Source organism: Camarhynchus parvulus, chromosome 5, assembly GCF_901933205.1.
Source record: "Camarhynchus parvulus chromosome 5, STF_HiC, whole genome shotgun sequence".
NCBI lineage: Eukaryota > Metazoa > Chordata > Aves > Passeriformes > Thraupidae > Camarhynchus > Camarhynchus parvulus.
The window spans coordinates 27,843,859-27,865,308 of record NC_044575.1 but is presented as its reverse complement, the minus strand read 5'-3'; the positions used below and the strand labels follow the sequence as shown (position 1 = coordinate 27,865,308).

At 43.0% G+C, this 21,450-nt stretch overlaps 1 protein-coding gene across 5 annotated transcripts in view; it reads left to right on the top strand.

Moving 5' to 3' along the window:
- The window catches only part of SMOC1 (SPARC related modular calcium binding 1), a 128,103-nt gene that overhangs the window by 85,454 nt on the left and 21,199 nt on the right, over positions 1-21,450 (top strand). For all 5 annotated transcript variants that reach the window (XM_030949937.1, XM_030949939.1, XM_030949935.1 and 2 more), the window contains exons 8-10: positions 15,844-16,036; positions 17,087-17,169; positions 20,877-20,982. In XM_030949937.1, coding sequence (XP_030805797.1) covers positions 15,844-16,036; positions 17,087-17,169; positions 20,877-20,982 — 382 coding nt within the window. The remainder of the gene's footprint in view (positions 1-15,843; positions 16,037-17,086; positions 17,170-20,876; positions 20,983-21,450) is intronic.

The window sequence follows — 21,450 nt, the reverse complement described above, 5'->3', positions numbered from 1 at the left end:
TGCAGCCCAGGCTATGAAGTAATTTCAGAGAAGGTCCTTTTTTGTGGCCAACGTGCCATAATCAAAGTGTGATGAAGGATGTTTGTTTCCACAAACCATAACTGGGGAATCTCTTAATTTCTTAATCTGTTAATTCATTTTAGTCATCTGTCATCTTTTTTCTGTTTGCTGTTCAGCATAGATATATGAACTGAGGCATTTGGCTAAAAGATCTGGGCTGTCGTTTTGGTCTAAGCAGTTGCAAAAAATACAAGGGGCTTCTTTGCTAGTGAATTCAAGATTCTTCTCTGCAGGGGATATTTTTGATAGAGAAATGAGCAGATTATTTCACAGCTAAAGGTGGTTTAATTGTGTGTGAACCTACGAAAATGTTGAGATTGTTTTGTGGGTAGTGGAGTGGATGGGGGAAGACCAAAGCCTAAAAAACAACAAAGAAGAGATCATGAACATGAGTGGGAAAAGGGGAAGCAGAAAGACATGAAGTCAGAGTGTAAAAGTTGAGATAGGAGATGTAGGTGAAATGGTGGATTGGAGTCATTGAAATGAGAAGAAACTGGAGAATCTGAAGAGGAAGGTTAGGGATTCTTGGTAAGAATGGTTTCTGTCTGATATTTTAACTGAGGTGGGAGAAATGGAGAAATTAAAGGGAATATAAGAGAACAAAATTGCTTTAAGGAGCCATGGATTTACTTTAGGATTTGAATCGGAGGTGCTACTATTGCATATATTTTATGAAACATACATGCCTAGAATGGCTGCTGGAATCATTCCAGTCCCTTAAACAGATAAATTGTGGTATCTTCAAGTGCCTCATCATCTGGTATTTCTGGATTAGCTAGAGAGTATTCATGACAGTTCCTTTAACCTTCCTTAGCCACTTCCAAGCTGCAGGGTGAAGTCAGTGCTAGGTTGGGTGAAACTCTGTTGCTGCAGAATGAAGAGCTCTTGGCAGTCGGACAGCCAGCATTGCCCAGACCACAGTTTTAACAAGTCTCTTGAGTTTCACCTCCCAGCTGTTTTTGTAGCAGAGTGGTCTGTGTAGGATCTGCCAGCGAGAGTCATCCAGAAGCTTCAGATGATGTGTGAGTATCAGCATCCTTCTTTAAGGATGTCTTTCAGGGGAGAGTACACACAGCTTCTGGTTTTTGTCAGCTGCCGGGACAACCAGCAACTGGCAGTATAATTGAAGGTGACAGTGTAATATCAAAATCCTTTGTAATGGATCCTACCTATCTTGGAGACCAACTTTCCTTCTAATACAGAAAACTTCATAGCTGTAATGGAAAGAAGAGTGAATGCAAAGGGGTTGCAAAGGGACTTGGGAGCAGGAGGGTCTGTCTTCCACCCTTTCTTGGCCTGACAGAGCCAAAGTGGGCTGGCTTTCATGTTGTAAAGGCAATCACTTTGATTGTTTAGTCAGGAAGCTGCCTGATGTGAACTGGAATTTTGTCCACAGAAAGGTTCCTTGTGTGACTTTGCTTTTGCTCACTTTTTTCAATTGTTTCTGATGTCATTTCTGTTACTTAAACAAAATTATTGTGAGTGCATGCTACATATGAAAAATAAATGATCTTGTGGGAAATTCAAGAGCTGTGTAAAAGGTGGTTTATACAGCAAGCTAAAAGAAGATGTGGTTCATCTGACTCAGTCTTACTGATGGCTCTGATGCTCACTTACTGTAGGGTCTCATTAAAAGACTGAGTTGCCAACTTTTATCCCCAAATTTCCCCACTGGGCCATACAGATACACAGCCATTTCAGTTTCTCACAAATTATTAAGAATTACTGCCTAGAGCTATGGTTTAGGTGTAATAAAGTGTGGGCTACTTCAGCCTTTCTCTTTCAAAGAGTGAAGCCGAGTCACCTTGTTTGGTATCTTTCATTCTTTTCATGCCTTGTAATATATGTTAAAGGCAATGTACAGTAGGTAGATCAAACTGCAGAGAACTGATGGGGATAATTAACATTTAGAATCATGTTTCTTCAAGTGTCTTCGAGTCTGTCTTGGCTGTAGATGATGAAACAGCTGTCATGAAATGGGCATGCAAAACTGGGGGATGTTTTTAATTGCCTTTGGCCCAATTTGAAATGCTAATGCTTAGCACATTTCCATTTTTAAAATTTATTTTTAAAGGGTTAGGATAACTTTTGCTAGCACAAGATTTGAATTCTTCAGTTTGTTGTTGCCTCAGCTGTATTGTCTATCCAAGCTTGCACTTACAGTCTTGGAGCAGATATAGCCTTGTATGCTTTTGCAGCATTTTAATTGGAATCACTGAAATTGGAAGTGAGAAAAGAGTAAAGACTTGGTAGGTCATCTAATCTATTGTCTTAGGGCTAGTGAATGTTTATACTGTAAGGAGAGCAGAGTTTTCTACTGTACCATAAATGCCTTAGATAATAAAGTATTTATTTCTTCCCAAAGGAAATTGCTCTGCTCTCTGAATTCAATCTCAGCTTTTTTTCTTTTTGTAATATCCAGCCTAACTCTTCTTTTACTTCCTATTCCTTGGAGTTTGTATAGTGAAACACTTAGCTCTGATCTCTCTTCTCCCTGTGGTGATTATATGGCCCTGTCCTTCTCAGATACTGCTGTCAGAGGATGTGTGCTGTTCTCTAATTAGCACTGACACTGGACATCTTGGAAAGCAAGCACCATTGCTATGTCAACCATGAGGAGAATTTCAGAACTGCTATATGGAATCAAATAAACTCTTTAACTTGCTGGTGTTGTCTCTGGTCAGTGTTAGGTGAGCCACCCTCCAGGCAGCTGAGCATTGCAGAGCTGGTGGCACCCCATGTAATATATGCTGCCTGTATCCTGTGAGGGCTGCATTTGAAATCTGAGTATTCCATCTTCTGTTTAGTGTTGACAAACAGAAGAGGTTCTTCTGAAACTGATCTCTTTTTTTGGAGCACTTACATTTTGTTTGGCATGTGTAAATCCTAATTAAGCTAGGGATCAGGAAAAGCAGAATGACTCCAGCCTGGTGATTAGAGCTCTTGACTGAGAATCTATATGTCTCCAGGCATTTTGCCAGTGAGTTTTTCTATGCTCAGTAAAAGAGCATTGCTAGGAGGGATTGCTAGTGCTGTTACCCCAGCCCACCTTAAAAATTTAAATGGCACCCTTTTCTTAGGAGGGTGAGATGCAGGTTCAAACCTTCTCAGCCAGAGGCAGGAACCAAAATACTAACATCTGGACTGTTGCACAGCAGAAAAGTTGGTTTTTCTGCACTTAAAAACTACATTTTCTATCTGTATGTATCCTGCAAGTACCATATTTTTCTTTCTGGGGCAGGTGAACGGTCTAGATCAACACAATATTGTTGTGGCAGGATGACAAAAGTATTTTTTGCTGCTTCTCCCCTTTCGCAAACACGCACATCCACATGTGCATGCACATGGATACCTTAAGCTAACTAAGACAGTTACCTGGCACTGCTCTCTGTGATGTGTTGTTTTTAACATTGCCAGGGCAGGAGGTGATTCAGGTGGGGTTCTTGCAATGGCTGTTCTCTAATCAGTATGACTGGCAACTTTTTCATTCTACTTTTACTGTTTCAGCCTCTTCCCCCCACCCCCAACCTACTTCAGCCTGAAACAGTGTAAGTGATTATTTTTTCTTAAGTTCTTAATCTAGGGAAGCATTTGATAATGTTTTCCACTTCCAAGAAATCTAATGGCTGCTTGGTTAGGAGCACCCCATCTCCACTGAGGAATCCAGGGATTTTCCTCACTTCTAGAGTTGGGTTATCTCCAAATCCATTTGTGCTACTTAGTGATTTGGTTTTAGTTAGCAAGAGTTTCCAGCCTGTATCCAGCTTACTGTGACAACCTTTAAGAAAACCACAGAATGATGTAATGAGCCCCTGCATGGAAAAATAAACAGCTCTGGAGAAACCAGCAGTAGCAGCCTCAAGTAAATATTCTTCAGTCACTGGGGTTTTGAAAATGACGTTATTTGAAGGGAAGAATGAGTAATATATTAAGGTTAGCAGCTGAAGACAGGTTTCTGTGTGCTGTGCCTAGCTCAAAAAAAAAGAAAAAAAACCTAAAAGACCCCATAACTGTTTGTTTCAAAATCCTGCTTGGTGAATGGGGACCAATTCCATGTGGCCTGTTCTGTTCAGCTCTGGCACCCAGGCATTGTGCTGGCATATCCAAATAGCCTTCCAGTGATAGATCTTTATCCTGTCAGGAGCTCTTAGTGGACAGAGTATAACTGAATGAGCTTTGAAAACAAGAATGGTGGCATTCACATTTCTTTCTCTTAATTGAGTCAACTTGAAGCCCAAACTTTAGGGCTTTTTAAAGGGGGAAACAACTTGAAAACTTCACATTTGTATGTATTCCCCCCTGTACCTGAAAGGGAGTCTCTTAATTCTTGGGTGCAGTTTGTCTCCAGAGATCCGCACAGTGAAGTGGGATGTGATTATATCAAGTGTTATTACCAGTACCCGAGTTCTTTGGTTTGTCTGTGTTCCTTAAGGGGTCTTTTTTCCCACTTGCAGGAAAAAACCATAAGAAAACATCCAGATTTGGCACCCCCAAAAACACTCTCTCTAGTGCTCAGTTAGGAAGTTACGCCATTTCCCTGCATGCCTTTCTTATTGACCAGGGGTAGTACCTGCCCCAAGGGCTAATGTACTCATGGGAATGTTGCCTTATCCATATGGAGGCTTTCTGCAATCACATACATTAAAAAGGAGTCTGCTTGAGACCATATTGCAAGTCCGTGTAGTTCCTCTTGATCAGGTAAGATGAACATGTAATGGGACAGAGCTTGAGAAGGAAGCTCTTTTTAAGTTTTAGTGGGATACCTCAAAATAGCCAAGGTTAGACAAGAGTTTAATTTGTTATTAGAACTTTCCTTTTCAGAAGTGAGAATAAACAGAAAGCCCTTGAATGGCTATATTATTTTCTAGAGTGGGGAGCATACTTGCACCTATCTGTTGAATGTACAGTTATCTGGAGTTGGAGCAAATTTCTTCATGCCTTGGAAATGTGGAATACTGCAGAGAACAGGGAGCCACAGGTAGATTCAGATTACTTTCTTGAAAAACAAAACAATGTTATTAATGGGGGTAATTCCACACTTGTCTTTATCCTGGCTTCTCAGCCTTATTCCGTAGGTGTCTTGTCCTACTCTTGGTGCACAGCACTTTCCACCTCGTTATTTAAAGACAGGAGACCATGGACTTCTGCTGCTGCTGCTTTTTTTCTGTTTTCCACTATTACTAAACTAGTTGTGTTAGGTTGAAACTGGCTGTCTCTCTTTCAATGCCGGTTCTGTTAATGTTACTGTCCAAATGTCTAATACAGGATTGTAGGCTCTTCCCCAAAATCTGTGACTGGTTAGTGTTAGTCAGGATACTGAGGAAAGGAGATAGCTATTACTTTGTCAGGAGAGTAGGTTAGTTTTAAAGGGGCTATAGTCAGGAATAATTGTGTTTTAGGGACGTCTGAATAAGATGTTTTGGTGGCATTTGAATTGGAAAATTTTATTGCCTATGGATGACATTCTAATGTTGACTGCAGTCCTCCTTGGTAAACGTTTTTGTGCTTCTGTCTCCTCTGGGCATAACACCTGGGATTAGTTAAAGGCTTTTGAATTTCTTCCTAGCTGAAGATGAAAAAAGTGTCATTGATGGTGTCAAGAACAAGAATTCATGGGAGGGAAGCAGTGTGTCAGAAAGGTTTTGTCTTTTCTACTGTCCTTTTCTAATGTATCCTTCTTGGTTAATTTCCTGCATCTTGAGCCAGTACCTCCCAACACAGTGCTCCTCTAACCTGTCAAAACTATTGGGCTAAAAATCTGTGACTGTTGTCCCATCTGCCACAATTATTTATCTTTAGACTTTTGCATTAGTCCTCCCAGCCCTTCTTTTGGTGAGGATTTGTTTTGGTTTTGTTTTGAATTAATTTTAGTTTAGATTCTGGCTTGATACCAAATAAAGTAATTTCAGGAGAAGCTCCTGTTGAGTATGAAATGAAAACTTATTAATTCAATTACATTTTCACAACAAATATATATGCTTTTATTTGCTGAGTTCCTGTTTCCTTGCAAGCCAAAATGTGATGTTTCTTCCTTACTTATTATCCCTCCCTTCCTTCTGGCTCCATCTGTGGTGCAGGCATCCTTTCCTGTCTTGCCTGCTGCTTGGGAGGCCTCTGTCTCTTATTCCCTTCTGGAAGTTGTGAGAAGGATGATATGTGTGATGCCCAAGGGCGATTCTCCCACAGTCTCAGTGTGACAGGTGTGTGTGGTGAAGAAGGGAGTATGTAGGAGAGAGCAGAAGCAGGGGGAATGGAAGAATCTAGGACCAGGACCCTTCCCAGACAGCCAGCAAACAAAGTCATAAATAATATGCCATTGGGGACTAGTTAATCTGCTCTATGAAAAGGTGCAAAGTATACAAGTGGGAAAAATAACATTGTATAATAATCAGCATGCAACCATAGGTGTTAAACCATATGCAGCTAGGCAAATAAATGAAGCTCCCCCTGAGAGCTGTGCGATAAATCATTCCCAAAGAATTCAGTCACTCGCCCCTCCTTATCCCCCAAAGAAAGAAAATAAATTACTTTAGATGTGGAGTCATAACTACTACTCTGCAGCTGCCAGTTAAGGCAAGTGGACAAGGAGCAGTAGGAGAAGGGGCAAAGATATAAGAAGCTGGGGTAGAGGGGAAATAGAAAACAGCGCTGCTTTTAAAACCACTGGGGATTTGGTGGGGAAGGGAAAGGAAATCAGCTCCAACAGCAGGCATTACCTGAACATACAGACACAAACTGAGAGTGGTCAGCTTTTGTGGAGTTTGTTTTGCTTTTTAGCAGAAGGCGGTTCAGATTGAAGGGGTTGCACTGATTTGCTGAAGTAATTCCTTAGCAGCACAGTCTCCTTGCTGTTTGTAATAGCAGCATTCAGCACAGGCTCCTTTGTGCATCTGCACTTCAGACAGCCATTTCAATGTATGCTGATGCCTACAGAAAGGCTGCACATATTGACTCACTTTCCCACCTCTCTTGAAATGTTCCTGTCAAATTCACCACATTTCTGAGGTACCACAATTAAGGAGGAGCTGTTTCAAGGTAACTGTTGCTAGTTGCTAGATAACCTCTGGAAAATGTTTAGACCTAGGTAGGCTTCTCCTGAAACCAAAAGCCCTGGTGGGGTTTGCAAGTGACAAGTGAAGAAAAAGAGGCAAGTGAAGAAAAAAAAGGGTTCAAAACACAGGTCAGTGTATCCCTATGAGCATCTGCTGCCCACAAAGTTGTCCAATAAGGCCATGAATATTGCCTAGTACAGCATAAGGCTGTGAAGGAGAAGAGCTGCATTCCAAAGCTTTGGAAAACCCTACCCCTCTATGGGGATGTCTGTTGGACATCTGTCTCATGACACTGATGAAGTGGGAGCAGTTTCTCTGTGCCATGGCTGATGTCTGAATCCTGTGTTACATCACTGAACTTCCAAAGCCTGGATATTCTATGCAGAGAATTCTACAGCTGACTCTAGGTAAATATCCAAAAATGACTGCTAGCTTCCTGTCAGAGGCAATTCCCTCTGCCTCCTTGTAAAGTGCAAAATACTACAGGAAAAACTGCTCTGTCACTGCATGAAAAGGCTCATCACACTATAAACCTGTCTTTCTTGCCTTTTGTTCCTCACCAGTAGTAGCATTAAATATAATGTTGCTGTAGGTAGGAAGACCAGTCTGAACCACTTTTTACCTACCTGTGACAGTTTTCAAAGACTTTCTGTTTGGTGTCCTATAATTGCAGAGTAACAATACTGTAAAAATAGTGTGCTTGTATACTCTAGCTAGAAGAGTTAGGCAAGTTTTTCAATAATTGCTGTACTAGTTGTTCCAAGGACTATTAAAAACAGGTGTGGAAGTGAAAAACGTTTCCCAGTAATGCTAAGGCTCCAGTGGAAACACCTACTTTTTTTGTTTTATTGAACAGAATTCCTCAGTGTGGAAAGAGTGCAGTGAAAAAGGAGTATAGGGAAAATGAATGTGTTCAGAGACAGGTGGCTTGTGTCAAAGCTAGGTACTCCACAAGCTCACAGTGCTTAGAAGCTACGTGAAATGGAAAAGAGGCATTAGGGAAGAAAAAACACAGACTGTGTAGCTTTGTCTCAAAATGACAAGGGCAGTGTCTAAGGTTGAAAGTTTTTTCTACTGCTGAGGAACCATTCTGATGTCAAGAAGTGAAGAGGCTGCATTTTGATGCCAGACTTTCTCTGCTCGGACTATGGAAGCTGTTGTCATTGTGAAGGTACTGCACAGGTACAGCTGTCATAAAGGATATGGAGGCCAGGTGCATTAGAGGGGATCAGACCCCAAAATCTGGAAACTCAAACCAGATCAAATATCTTCAAGATTTTAGTCTGTGTTAGCAAAAAGTTGCCTCAACCATTGAGGATCTGCTGGAGCTTCTCAGCCTGTAAGAGGAGAGAAAAAAAGACCTGTTTTAACCCAGGGTCATATCCAAATAATAGCAGCTCTGACACGTGTAACCTTTTCCTAATCTGGCAACAGAGATCCCACTGCCTCTTCCAATGAATGAACAGTTAATCATCAGGGCTTTTTTATATCAAACCTAAATAGTCTTTCTCCAAGTAAGCTGTCTGCTACTTGAACTACCCATGGGGAAGGAAAAAAATTATCTATGGTATCTTTTTTTTTCCTTATAGAACAGCTTTTATGTCTCAGAAGACTGAATGTCATCCCTAGACTAAACAAATTGAATTCTTTTAGCCTTTTCTCATAGATCAAGTTTCGTAGACCTTTGCCTGTTCCCCTTGTTCTCCCATGCCCTCTTGCCAAACAGTCCTCCTGTCCCTCACAGTGCCCAGTGCTTGTACGGAGCTGATTTAAGGATCACCAGTACTTAGAGCCCATTCCTTATGTGAAGCCCCCATCATTACATTCCATGGCTGGACTTACCCATTTTGATTCTTTTTGTTGTTGTTTGCAATGTCATGACTTTTTTTGTGCAGACTTTTTTTGTGGTCTACCTAAGCTGCTGACCATTTTTTCCAAGTCTCACTGTCTCGCCAGTAATTTCTTCCCCATGCGCTGAATTTCTTCTTGCTGGTTGTTATGGTTTGTACTTGTAAGTTGTGATTACACTGATTTAAAACCATTTATCAATGTGACTTTGAATTCCTTCCTGAAGTTCAGTCTGTTCCATTGGAGTGGTCATTTAATTTGATACAAGTCTCATGGTAACTTTCAAAATAGAGAACTTCTGAGACCTCTTGTTTTGGAGAGCATCTTTTTCTTAACCTTCTGTGTTAGGTAGCTGTCTCTTAATTGTATGTAGCTTGCATTTTCCTCATTTGGTTATGGGAATGACACAACTTAAAATTAATGAACCAAATTTTATTCAGAGCTCTAATGCATTGTATATGAACATGAAATAATTCTCAGGGTTTTTTTTTCCAGGATGTCTTGTTCTTTTTCTGCCATCCTTCAGCCAGTCTGGCTATAGCTCTGGGAGGGCTAGGACTGTGTGACTGACTGCTTGTGAGATGGGATGGTATAAAGAGTACAAGGCCTGCCTGAAAAGCAGTTCAGTTAGAATTGCAAGGGCAGGTAGCTTTCAACTGACAGGTTTCAAGATGTGCAAGTGTGTATCTTTATTCCTGTGTGAGTTGGGAATCCTGTGGAGCACACTCTTTTCTTTGCTGGGCAGGGCACAATGCCCACAGGTTCTGCAAAAGGAGCATAAGTTGTGCATCAGAAAGTCCCTCACTAAGTTTGCTCTTATCTGTGAGATGGTGCTTCCTTCAGCCAGTCCTCCTTATTGCAAGCTAGAGGGTAGATATTGAATAGACTTCTCATCATATACCACTGGTGGGAATGCAGTGCAGCCTTATCTCCTAGAGCAGAAGGAAAATGACAGGGGAAGCATGTGTTCCTGGATAGCTGAAGTTTAATGAGCCACTTGGAATAATGCATTTTTGAAAATTATAACCCACCTGTTAAACTTTTGCATTGTTCAGCACTGGAACATGTAGTACCATCTGCTTCCTCTGTAGCCTGTGCCTTGAGAAATGAAATGGAGTGAGTACCAAGGTAAAGCAAAGGCTGATCAGCTGGTACAGTATGGGAACACCTGCAAGGTTTGTTTTTCTTTTTACCTTCATGTTAGCCAGAAAACTCTGGAGGGACCATGATCCCAGACAGAACAGGGTGGAGTGGCTATCAGTACTGATGACTAACAGAGGTGTGGAGAGATTTATGCTATCCCCATGAGCCGTATTTGCTCAGCTGTTATTGTGCTCCCAGTAAACACAGAAGGGGTTGTTTCTCTCCCTCCACCCACAGCCCTGCTCAGGGGACAGGCAGTAAGGGCCTATTTACTGCATTGCTTTGCTACTCCTGCCAGCACTTGTGCATGTCTGTACTTAAGGCTTTTGAAATGCTCTTTCCCCTCCGAGAAGGGAAGGATGCAGGTTTGGGCTGCTGAGGTAACCTGTGCTGAACTTGCTTTCTGCCCACAGCTTTTGTAAGCTCCCTACTGGCATAAGGTACCTGTTCTCCTGGAGTGGACCTGGATCCTGTTCACATTAGAGCTTCCTTAAACAATGTAAAAGCAGCTTTAAGCTGATGTACATTCTATGGTAAAATAACCAGTTCAAAGCTCTTGCTCTCTGCCACAGCGGTGTAAAGACCCATAAGAAATTTAACCTGTCTGAATTAAGCTCCTCTGGGAGACAGGCAAACACTTTTCCCCACTGAAAGGAAAACTGAGGCACAAAGACACTTAGTCCTCATGTTTGGGTTGGCACAGGAGGTCAATAGGAACTTGGCACTAGATATCCATGCTGCTCCCCTTTGTTCTATGCTGCACTAATGTCTCACTGAGAGGAAAGTTGGGAGTTGAACAAAAAAAATTTGGGAGAGATGTGTTTGAGGGTTTTTTTAATGGTTTTTTGAAATGAGGTCCCTGTTGCAGCACTAACAATGGGGATTGGTCAAGAATTCTTCTTCTAAAAGACCTTTTCCTCTCCTTGTGATGAATGCTTGTTCATTAAAACTAAAGCTTTTTGTGGGAATTCCATGGGAAAAGTTTTGCTGGTCCAGACAGAATTTCTGGTCAAAAGAAATGAGGGAGAGAGAGAGAAAGAGAAGGAAATCTGCCCTGCCTGGTACAGCCTGTAGCTCTGGGGTTAGGCTGTTCACATGGCTTCATTGGGGCCAGGCAGAAGCATAGGGGGAGGTTAGACCCTCTCTTTTGCCTGATTTGGAAGAAAGAATCCGGTCTCAAGGTGATTGGTTTTGGTGCCACAGTCTCCCTCTTCTTTTAATGAGAAAAGATTGGGGTGCAGAAGACCAAAGTTCAAAAAATAATCTGCTGTGGTTGGATGGCACCTGTTCCCTATGTCCCACCATAGTTATCCGCAGCATCTTCACAGCCATGGTGAATGATGCTTCGTGCCTTGGCTTTGGTGGCAGTGAGAGTTGTTCCATGTCAGGAGAGCAGCTGGGGGAGGCTGCCTCATCCCCAGTGTTTGCACACAACCCTGCAAGGTGAGCATGAGAACTGTAAAGCACAAGCCTTTGGCTATGTGCTACCAGACACCCTCTCTTCTCAGCTTTGTGAGGTAAACAAGCACCCCATCTCATTAATAACCATACAGTTTATTACACCGTCAGATAAGTCCCTTACTTTGTCCATAATTTTTATTTTTATTGTGTGGGCATTAAATGCATGTTTGAATGTGTGTACTTAAGGGACCAGGAATGAGAGACCTTTTAAAGAATCTGAGCGGGTATTCCTCAGAAGGCCATTACTAGGGCAAAATTGTTGCATAAATAATGTGCAACTACAGATGTCCAAGCTCTGTTTTCCTGCCATAGCTCATGGCTTCAGAGACACTACTTTAAAAATATGTTTTAATAAGTGGTAGAAGCAATCAAGAGTAAGAAAGAACAGTTAGCATTTTAGACCTGAACAGTTGAGGTAAAATGGATATTTCTGCCAATGACTCTTCTCTTTTTGTATGGATACACTCCCTATTGGTTTTTTTCTGTAATTTGGGGTTTTGTAATCTAGATTTGCTGTCTTACAAAGGTTTCACTCCCCAGCAGCATCAAGATGGCAAGAGTTACTTGGTTTCTTTGCTGATGGTCAAGTCAAAGCAAAGATGGCAGAAAACAGTGGAATGTGACAGCACCTTTAAAATAAAAAAATAAATGGGTATAATATTATTATTTGTTCTAGGAAGACTGCGTCCCACTGACTTGCTGTCTTAAATGTTCTTTCTCTAAGAAAAGTTTAGTTTAGGCAAAGAAGGAAAACCTTTCTTTCTCTGCCTGCAACTCCCATTAACAGGGAATAGGCTTTTAAGTACCCTGCATGTATAATAAATATATTTCTGGTTTCTAAGATGACAGCTTAATTTCATAACTGGCATTAAACTTTCTAGCTTTGCCATAGGCTTTCTCTATTCTCCATTAACCTGGCCTTGGTAACAACAGCAAAGTTTCCAGTAAGCAGTTTGACTGGAACAAGAGGACTTCAGTGGAGCTGGAGCTGGGATAGCATTTGATGATCCCTTTGTTACCCATGAGACAATCTTTCAGGGTGACACTGCATGCAGTTCATGCCAAGTCCCAGACTAGGGAAGCTGATGGTGTGGATTTCCCAGCTGATTGTGCTGGCTTTTGAATACGCAAATGTTAATATGAATGTTTATTTTTTAAGGGAATTAAGTGCTGTTAGAATGGTAGCCTGGAGGAAAGAGTCTCTTCGGGAACTAGTGCTAGTTAACACATTCTGCTTAGCAGACAGATGTCACTGAAGGAAATTTCCACAAGGCTGTTGTCAATGTGTTTGCTATTCTGATCTCCTCCAGCTCGGGGAAGGCTTGGTGGATCTGGAAGGGGTTCAGAGAAGAATTGTGCCATGTGGGACTCTCCATCATGTAAATGAGATGAAGTAGAAATCTGTAAAGCAGGGAGGAACTTCCATAGCAGCTACTTCTAGATGTACATTAGAACTGAGTAAAGTATGATCTCCTTGACACTTCAGCTGTGCCACTGTTATTGCTAATGAGGGGCTACTGAATGCTGGTGACAGAGTCTGCATCATTACATCTGTCTGATATCAACTGAACAAATCCTCTAAGATTTGTCCCACTCAGCCTTTAAACAGCCTGCAAACAGAAACAACTACCAGTTAGTTATGTATTCTGGTAGTAAATGTGACTATTCAATTCCCACAAATTTCTGTTAATATGTGCAGAGAATTTTTCTGGTTTTTTTATGCCATAGCACAAATGTGTAAATATGTAGATTTATTCTGTGTAATTTGCATACCTAACTGTAAATGTATGTAAAATAACATAATAATTCATTAAAGGAATTATTTTTTTCTCTTGATTTCAACACCAGTGGCTTATTTCTTTGTTCTAGCACATACTTTATTTTTTTCAGAGTAATTTTACTGAGAGTTTTGCAAGATTCAAAAGACTTGAGAAATCTGGGTTTGACATTGTGCACTCAGGAAGCTTTTGGGATTTACATAGAAAAATTCCTGGAATGTAGTTCTTTTTTAGCAGAAGTTTTTCTTCCTTTTGCTTGCAATATAATGATGACAGAAAATTTTGCCCCTGCTTTTTTGCTTCCCCCAAGCTGCCTGAGTGATTTGCCTCACCTGATGGCCAAGAGGTGAATTGCTGTCAGCAGACTGTGGGTAAGTGGGGCCCTTTGATGTCAGTAGTTTGTTAGTGAACCAGAGGGCCTCTGGCTCAGTGACTTCTCTGTCCATGTACATCTTGGGAACAGTCTTCTTTTTCTTTTTTTCTTTTTTTTTTCTTTTTCACCCTTCTTCTTCCTCTTCTTCCTCTTCTTCTTTGTCTTCTCAGATGTGAAATCTGTCAGCAAAGTGAAGTCATCTTAAATATCAGCTGTGGCTTGAGTTCCCTTTCAGTTTTTGTTGATTTTATCCCCTCCTGCTCCTTCCCAGTAAAGTTTCTCTCTGCTTGAGTCAGACTTACTGACACTTAATTCTGTGTTTCTGTTGTATGGGTTTGTATGTGGCAAAGTTCAGGTGCCCTTCACATTCCCAGCCTTGACAGTGATCTGAAATGCTGAGGAAAGTGAGACTTTTTGGGGTCTCTGAGACTCTTTCAGCTGCTACAGTTCAATTAGAAACCAGTAAAAGTGCTTCTGGTACCCAGGCATGCTGTACTCAGGTGATGCTGTGCAGAGCTGCTGGAGTTTCTTGTTGTATCTGCTGCTAGCAAGCTGTAAATTGGCACCCCTTCTGTTCCCCAAATATGGAACAAAACTTACTCTCTCTACAGCATAATTTATGACCAAAATACAAGTTATAACTAATGGTGTACCAACAGGCAGGCAAAATAGAGGGAGCCTGAGCATTGTGTTTGTTGAGTTGTGTGCAGTCCAGTCACAGGAGCAGGATGCTGAGGTTATGCTGTGTCTGCTGGCTGATGATGCAAACATCTTCAGATTTGGGGTGTACCTAGGGTGTCATTGCTGGTCAGTGGAAGAATTTTATATATTGAAGTCTTGAGGTAGCTCTTGGCTGTGGCAAGGAATTACAGGTCTTGTGGCCTATTTATAAAGATAAAATTAAAACCACAGTAAACTGCAGGGGAGAGGAAGGCTAGGGAAGAAGAGGACAGCTGTTTTTCCTGCTTCTGTTTTTCATCACTGTCCTAAGGATAAAAGTTAGGAGTTAGATTGTTGTCTTTTGTTACCCTAGACTTAGATTGTTTTCAGTTTTCTTGACTGCTTTCTTTTCTTCACTGTCATATTTTCAGTAGTTTACAAAGTTGAAATAATTTTTCTGCTTGTCAAAAGGCCAGAATACCTGAAGAGTTATAATTGCGAATTTCTGGCTGTTGAGCCAAATAAGTCTTACCATCTTGCAGGTACTCTGTGCTTCTCTTGCCCCTTAGATGGCTGGTCCATGTGAGAGGCAGCAGCCTGGCAGTGTCCATGCACCATACACTCCTTTGTGGGCAGTGCTTGGGCTCTGTGTGCCAGGCTGGCTGCAGAAGCCACTTCTGGGCTTCTTCCTGTTCTTTGGTGCATGCCACTACTGTTCTCTTTGACAATACCTTTGGAAATAGCCTTTCCTGTGTTCTTAAGGCACAGGGCCTTACCTGCCGCTCAGTAGAAAGAAGTGTTGGGTGCCCTTTGTTGTTTTCCAGGTGAGGAACACAGTGGAGAGTGCTGGAGAGGTGATGGCAATGGGGGTTGAGTGAGATATCCCATTCTGTTCCCTGCTGAGGTGTGTGCAGATGCTGTCTGCACTGGGTAAAGCTGTGTTAAAACATAACCTGCTTCTCTTGGGATCATGTTGGAGAGGTGGTATTAAGAGGAGGGAGTGTTTTGCAGTCTGGAGAAAGAGACAGAGGGGCAGGGCAGGGTGTTTGCATCCTTTGTTTAACTGGAAAATACAAGTCACGGTTTAGGATCTCTCAGCTTGCAAAAACAAATCTGGGAAACGCTTACCTCATGGCTGCATTAATACTGAATTATTTTTACCTGACAGTTCATTTCCAAAACCCAAGTGATCAAGAAGAGTTTTTTCTGCTGTTTCTGGCATCTTGAGCACCCAGCCATCAATGTCTTCAGTCCATAATCTTGTTGTGTCACAGCTAAATGTAGGAGAAAGTTCTCAACCCAGAAGTCCCTCAGTCCCTGAGGATGTAGACATACTGATGTTTGATGGGAAGGAAACAGACACAAAGGGCTCCTGATGTGAAGGATACCCATATCCCACTGACCTGAGCAAAGTGATCTTGATTTGATTCCTTTTTCCACCCCCTCCAACCTCCCTTTTGTCTTCCAGAAAAAGTTCACTCCTGTGACCAGGAGAGGCAGAGCGCCTTGGAGGAGGCCAGGCAGAACCCCCGGGAGGGCATCGTCATCCCTGAGTGCGCCCCTGGAGGACTTTACAAGCCCGTGCAGTGCCACCAGTCCACTGGGTACTGCTGGTGCGTCCTGGTGGACACGGGACGCCCCCTGCCTGGTACTTCCACACGGTGAGAGCTCTAGCCAGGCCTGGGAAGGTGCCTGGCTGGAGAAGATGAGATATAAAAAATACTGCTGCAATATGAAACCAGTTCCTCACCCTAGAGCAGTCAGCTCTACACTGCTTTCCCTAGAGCAAGCAATGCTTTATGTGGTGTTCCCTGTTGAGTGTTATTGTGCAGCTCCCTCTCTATCCTCTCTATAGGAGTTGGTGGACATTAACTACTGTCGTTACTTTTCTCTGTGTTAAAGTATTCATACAAAGCGGCCTTTTTTTCTTCTGGCTTGCTTTTGTGAGGTAGAAGAAATGGGGGCTTTGCTTAAGAGTATAGATAGTGGGCATGAGCAGTGAAAAGACAAGTGTCTTTGTTGCATTATCATCTGCTTTATACTTCCATGTTGCAGCCACTTGAATCCTGACCAGTAGGGAATTAGAAGACTGCTTGTTGTGCATGTGTAGATTTTAAAACAGAGATATTTTTTTTTTCAGTCACTCTCTTGAAACTACCTTTTCTCAGTTGGAGTTTGGAAACAAATTGCAGGTCTGGCAAGTTGCAAAAACAGGCCAGTAAGAGCTGGGACTTAAACTTGGCTAGATGTAATGATTCTGTAAAGCATGGACAGCTTTGAAAAAAGAATTCAGCCTATGCTGACAAGAATTGAAAGACGGCCCCGTGCTGTTTGTGGGTTTCAGTTGATAGCTGGTACTGGACTTCAGAGTGTGTTCTTCTTTCTCTTTCCGCTTCTGCTGCTGTTGCTGACTGTCCATAAACAGTCAGATGCTTGAGAGTGGTATTTCTTCTGGAGGTTTATTGGTTTCCCCTGCAGTGAGCAGACAAGGCACAAGCCATTGACCCTGGTCAAAGCATAGTGCCGGTCTAAGCACACCACTAATAATGACTTGGTTGTGGATTTAATCCCTGTATGGGCCACTCACTTAAGAGTTGGATTCAGTGATCCTTGCTGGTCCCTTCCAGCTCAGAACAGTCTGTGATTAGTGACTATGTGATGACGCTAAAGCTATGTTACATAGCTTAGCTTCTGCTGTTCTCCTTTTTCAGATATGAGACCCCAGTGTGTGAAAGTGATGCCAGATCGAAGAGCACAGAGATTGATGATCCCTTCAAAGACAGAGAACTTCCAGGTTAGAGGAACAAGATCCTGTCTCTGCCTTCTTACCCTGTGTTACCTTGGGACTCTTTAAGAGGCCAAGAATATTGTTGAGGAGATTGGGGAGTTTCCTCACAGTGCATGCTTTACCATGGGGTTTATTTTGTGAGGTTTTTTTAAGATCACCTTCAGTTTCAACAGTGAACTGGAAAAGGCTGGGTCTGTTCTGGGTGTGTTTATTGCCTGTCTGCCCTTTGAAATTTCTGGGATTAGAATTTTCTGGAGAGAAACCAGGATGCCTGGAGATACCCTGGGGGAAGAATGGGCTCAAGATTGAATGTTCCTTAAAGCCCTACCAGGACAAGATCCTTTCTGTTTAGCAGGGCTTTTCAGCAGCTTGATGCTCCCTGAGTCACTGCCAATTGTCAGTGCTCTGATTTGCTCCCTTTCACTGACTGCATGGACCAGGCAGAATAACCCTTACAGTATACTGAGGTCCTTTATCTAATGGTGGCTTCTCACTTAACTGGACTTTATTCCTCCTTTTCTGCCTGGGATATGTTTTATTTCCCACTGCTCCTTGTTTTATATTCTGTTTTTCCCTCAGAGTGGCAAGCATAATTTGCTGTTTGCCTACCTTTTTTCTGCTAGGAATATGTGCTGGGCATTGGTGTCAGTGCAGCTCTTAAAAATGCTATCCCACCTGTCTGTGCTCTGTTTTTTCCTTCTGGCTCTCATCTAAAGAGCAGAGTGAGGGGCCTTCACTGACAGGTCAACCTTTGCTCTCCTGAGTGGGGACTGCTTGACAACACAAGCTACAGTGGATCCCTCTGCACCATGAGGAGGTGGTGGACACCACTAATTCTGCAGACGTAGCTGGTGACTCTGGATCAGCTTAATGTTCTATGGGTAGCATAAAGTGAGTTGTTCCTGAGCAGGTTAGCAAAGGAAATGAGATTTGTTCCAGATCTGCCTTGTGTGTCTCCTAATTGTTGTCCTGCTGGCTCCTGACTTCAGACCCCAGACCTTTCTGCTTAGAAACTCTGCCCTCAGCAGGGCTCTCTTCTATGCAGCTCCTCATTTTCATGAGTCATGTAAAAATTTCCTCTTGCCTCCCTTTCACATTCAAAGGAAATCAACCAATTGGTTCAAATATTATGTCGTGGGGTAGAGGGAGGGAAGCCAGCTAAATGGATTACATTAAGGCTCATTTTGTTAGGAAATCACACTAAAATGGAATAACCTTACATCCTTGATTCCCTATTTCCCACTCCCATTGCTTTACCGTCTATCCTTGCACCACTTCTCTGCCTCTGCAAAAGTCCTTTGCACTTTGGCTTTTTCTTTGAGACTCTATTTCTGATCTCAAGAAGACAGACTGGTTTTGTTTCCCTTCTCCTTTCCCTTCTCCACTGAAGCCAGACAAGGGGACAGGAACTGCTTGTTGCATAAGAGGACACAGGATGCTCTGTAGCTTAGCAGTCTGCTCCCAATATCAAACTCCAGGAGAGCTACCCTCTCAGCTCAAGCCGGTTTTCTGTGCTTGTGTAAACTTCAAGCTCTGTTTGGCTGCACTGGTTGGTATGATTGTTGCCCAGAGAAGTTTTGAATGCCCCACCCCTGGAAGTGCTCGAGGCCAGGCTGGATGGGGTCCTGAGCAACCTGATCTGGTGAATGGCATCCCTGCCCCTAGCAGGAGGGTTGAAACTAGATGATCTTTAAGGTCCCTTTTAACCCTAGCCACATTCATTGATTCTGTGATTCCCATTACTGAAAATACCCCTGTCTATGGAGAGACGGGGAGACAGAGGATCTGATCCTGGTTTGTCTGCCTGAGAAATGCTGTGCTGCATGAACTTCTTATGCAATCTTGAGGTTTGTTTGATTAGCTGCTCTTGTATGCAAAAATTTACTGATGAGCCAGAACTGCAGGGGGTGAGAATGTTTCTTTTTATTTCTTAGCAGAACTGAATGTCAAGAAAAATTCTTGCTTTAATTTGAGACTGATTGCATCATTTGCACTCAGTTCTGTTACAGGGACCCCTTAATTTATTCCTCTTGTAGAGGTTTGCCCATTCTTTAGACTCCCAGTGCTGCAGGCGGTGCACTTCTTGGCCTGAGTGAAGAGACCCTGCAGAGGCCCAGGTGGAAAAGACATAAGTTCAGATCCTTGCACACCTACATATACTCTTCACAACTTGTCATGACTGTGGCCAAAAGTAAAAAAGAAAGAAGGAAGGAAAATGTTGCTTATACATAGCAAATGGCAAACTGCTAATTCCTGCAGATGGTGAGATGCTGGGAGCCCAGGGAGATGACTTCTAGCAAATAGTTCTTCAGCCTTTTCATTACCTCAACAAAAAGCTCCTTTAAGTGAGTGGTCTACTCTGGCTGCAATACCAGCTTACCCATTACAATGCTGACATTTTCTGGACCGTATGCCAAGTGACTGCTGAGGGGTGTGCATGTGTGCAGTGTACAGAATATGGAGACAGGCTAGGGACTGTTGGTTAGCTATTGCAGAGGACAGAGCCTGTAATACTGCAAAGGAGGGACTTTTGTCAGATCAGTCTGCAAGCTGCTTTCAGCTGTCAAGGGATTACAGTAAGTCTCCGGTGCTCTGTTTGTGGTACATGTTCTTCTTTGCTTGTTCAAGAAAAGCAGAAAGTGTTGACCGTTGCTCTGTGTTGCGGTGGGAGGCTGTTTGCTGACATCTACTGCCCTAATCAACTGAAAAATTGATAGTGCATGGTGGTTTAGGGAAAGAGGTGAGGGATGTGGTGATGGCTTCTCTGTCACATCAAGAGGATACAATTGGATAGCAGGTGATGGGTTTTGGACAACAGTTGTGACAATAGTGTGTTGAAGTTAAGCACACCTGTTCTTGATTCCTTGTTCCTTAGCTTGTTCCAGGCTAGAACAGTGGTCACAGTGTTCATGGGGTAGTAAATGAAGCTTACTTTAAGCAGCAAGGAAACAGCATAGATTGCCTTTTAAAGGTGAGGAGATGGAGAGTTTCATTGTAACAGGCTGGCGCTGTTTAGGATAGAAGGCTCTGTCAGTCCATGGTTATGATGGTGGGGAACTAGACAGCCTCAGCACTAACTAATGGAAATGGTTACCAAGCTCATCTTCAACCCACTTTGTCCTGCTTAAGCCAGCAGTGACTGGAGGTGACTACCACATACCAACTCAGTTTGACATATTTCCTATGTAGAGTGATCATGTGAAGAATGAGTTATTGTGGTAGGCGCTGGCAGGCAGTGCTTTCTGTGCCTGAAGAGGAGAGTGCGAGCAGCAGACCTTGCCTTGTGCTCTGGGATACTTTAATCTGTCAATTAGGGCCTCAGAACAGCCACATTTGCCTCAGAAGATGATCCAGGAGGTAATGAATTGTTTTGTAAACTTCTCTGCAAGTGTCACCATGGGAACTCCCATCTGCCAGGCACTTCCAGCACATCCCTGCAGTTTTGCTGGTAGAGAGCTGGGTGAGACCATAAAGCTAACCACACAGTCTTCTTGCCAGATAGTGTTGATTACCCTGCATGTGCCTGGACAAAAGCTGCAGGACAAATTGCCACGCAGAGAAACCCACTGAGGAATTCTTCTGCCTTTCCTTAGAGACTGTATTCATGGTTGTTGCTGTCTTATAAACGAGAGGTTCTGACTGATCCTTGCTGATTTGGGGTAGGGGACTAGCCTGTGTGTTCTTGCATTAAACCTCCTCTTTTCTTTCTGCAGGCTGCCCAGAAGGGAAGAAAGTTGAATTTATTACCAGCTTACTTGATGCTCTGACTACGGACATGGTACAGGCTATTAACTCAGCAGCACCTACTGGGGGTGGGAGGTGAGTCCAGAAAGCACGGCTGAATGCCAACCAGGTGGCTGCAGAGCTCTGGGTGCCCCTGAGGTGGGGGCAGGTGGGAAAGGTGTTGCTCTGACTGATTTGGGTTCCTCTGGGTTTCTGAGAGAGGATCTGAGGCTGCTTTGTCCTGTCATCCTAGCTCTGCTTGCCTCCTCCCGCCCCTCCTCCCTGGCAGCTGCTCCACCATAAAAGTTAGTATAGCCCATTTGAAGTGTGAAATGAGAGCACAGTGGGAGGAAATGGCTTGTTCTTTTGTCCCTTGGTGCATGAAAAGACCTAATAAAATGCAAATGGATTGAAGGAGACCGTGCGGCCTAGTGGCTACCGCAGGGAGTGAAGAATGTGAACCAAATTCTTGGCAGGACCAGCGCTGTGGCTTTGCTGTGAGGCTGCAGCCAGCCTGCCGATGAGGAGGGGAGCTGTTTTTCATGGCCCTCCCCTCTGACCAGC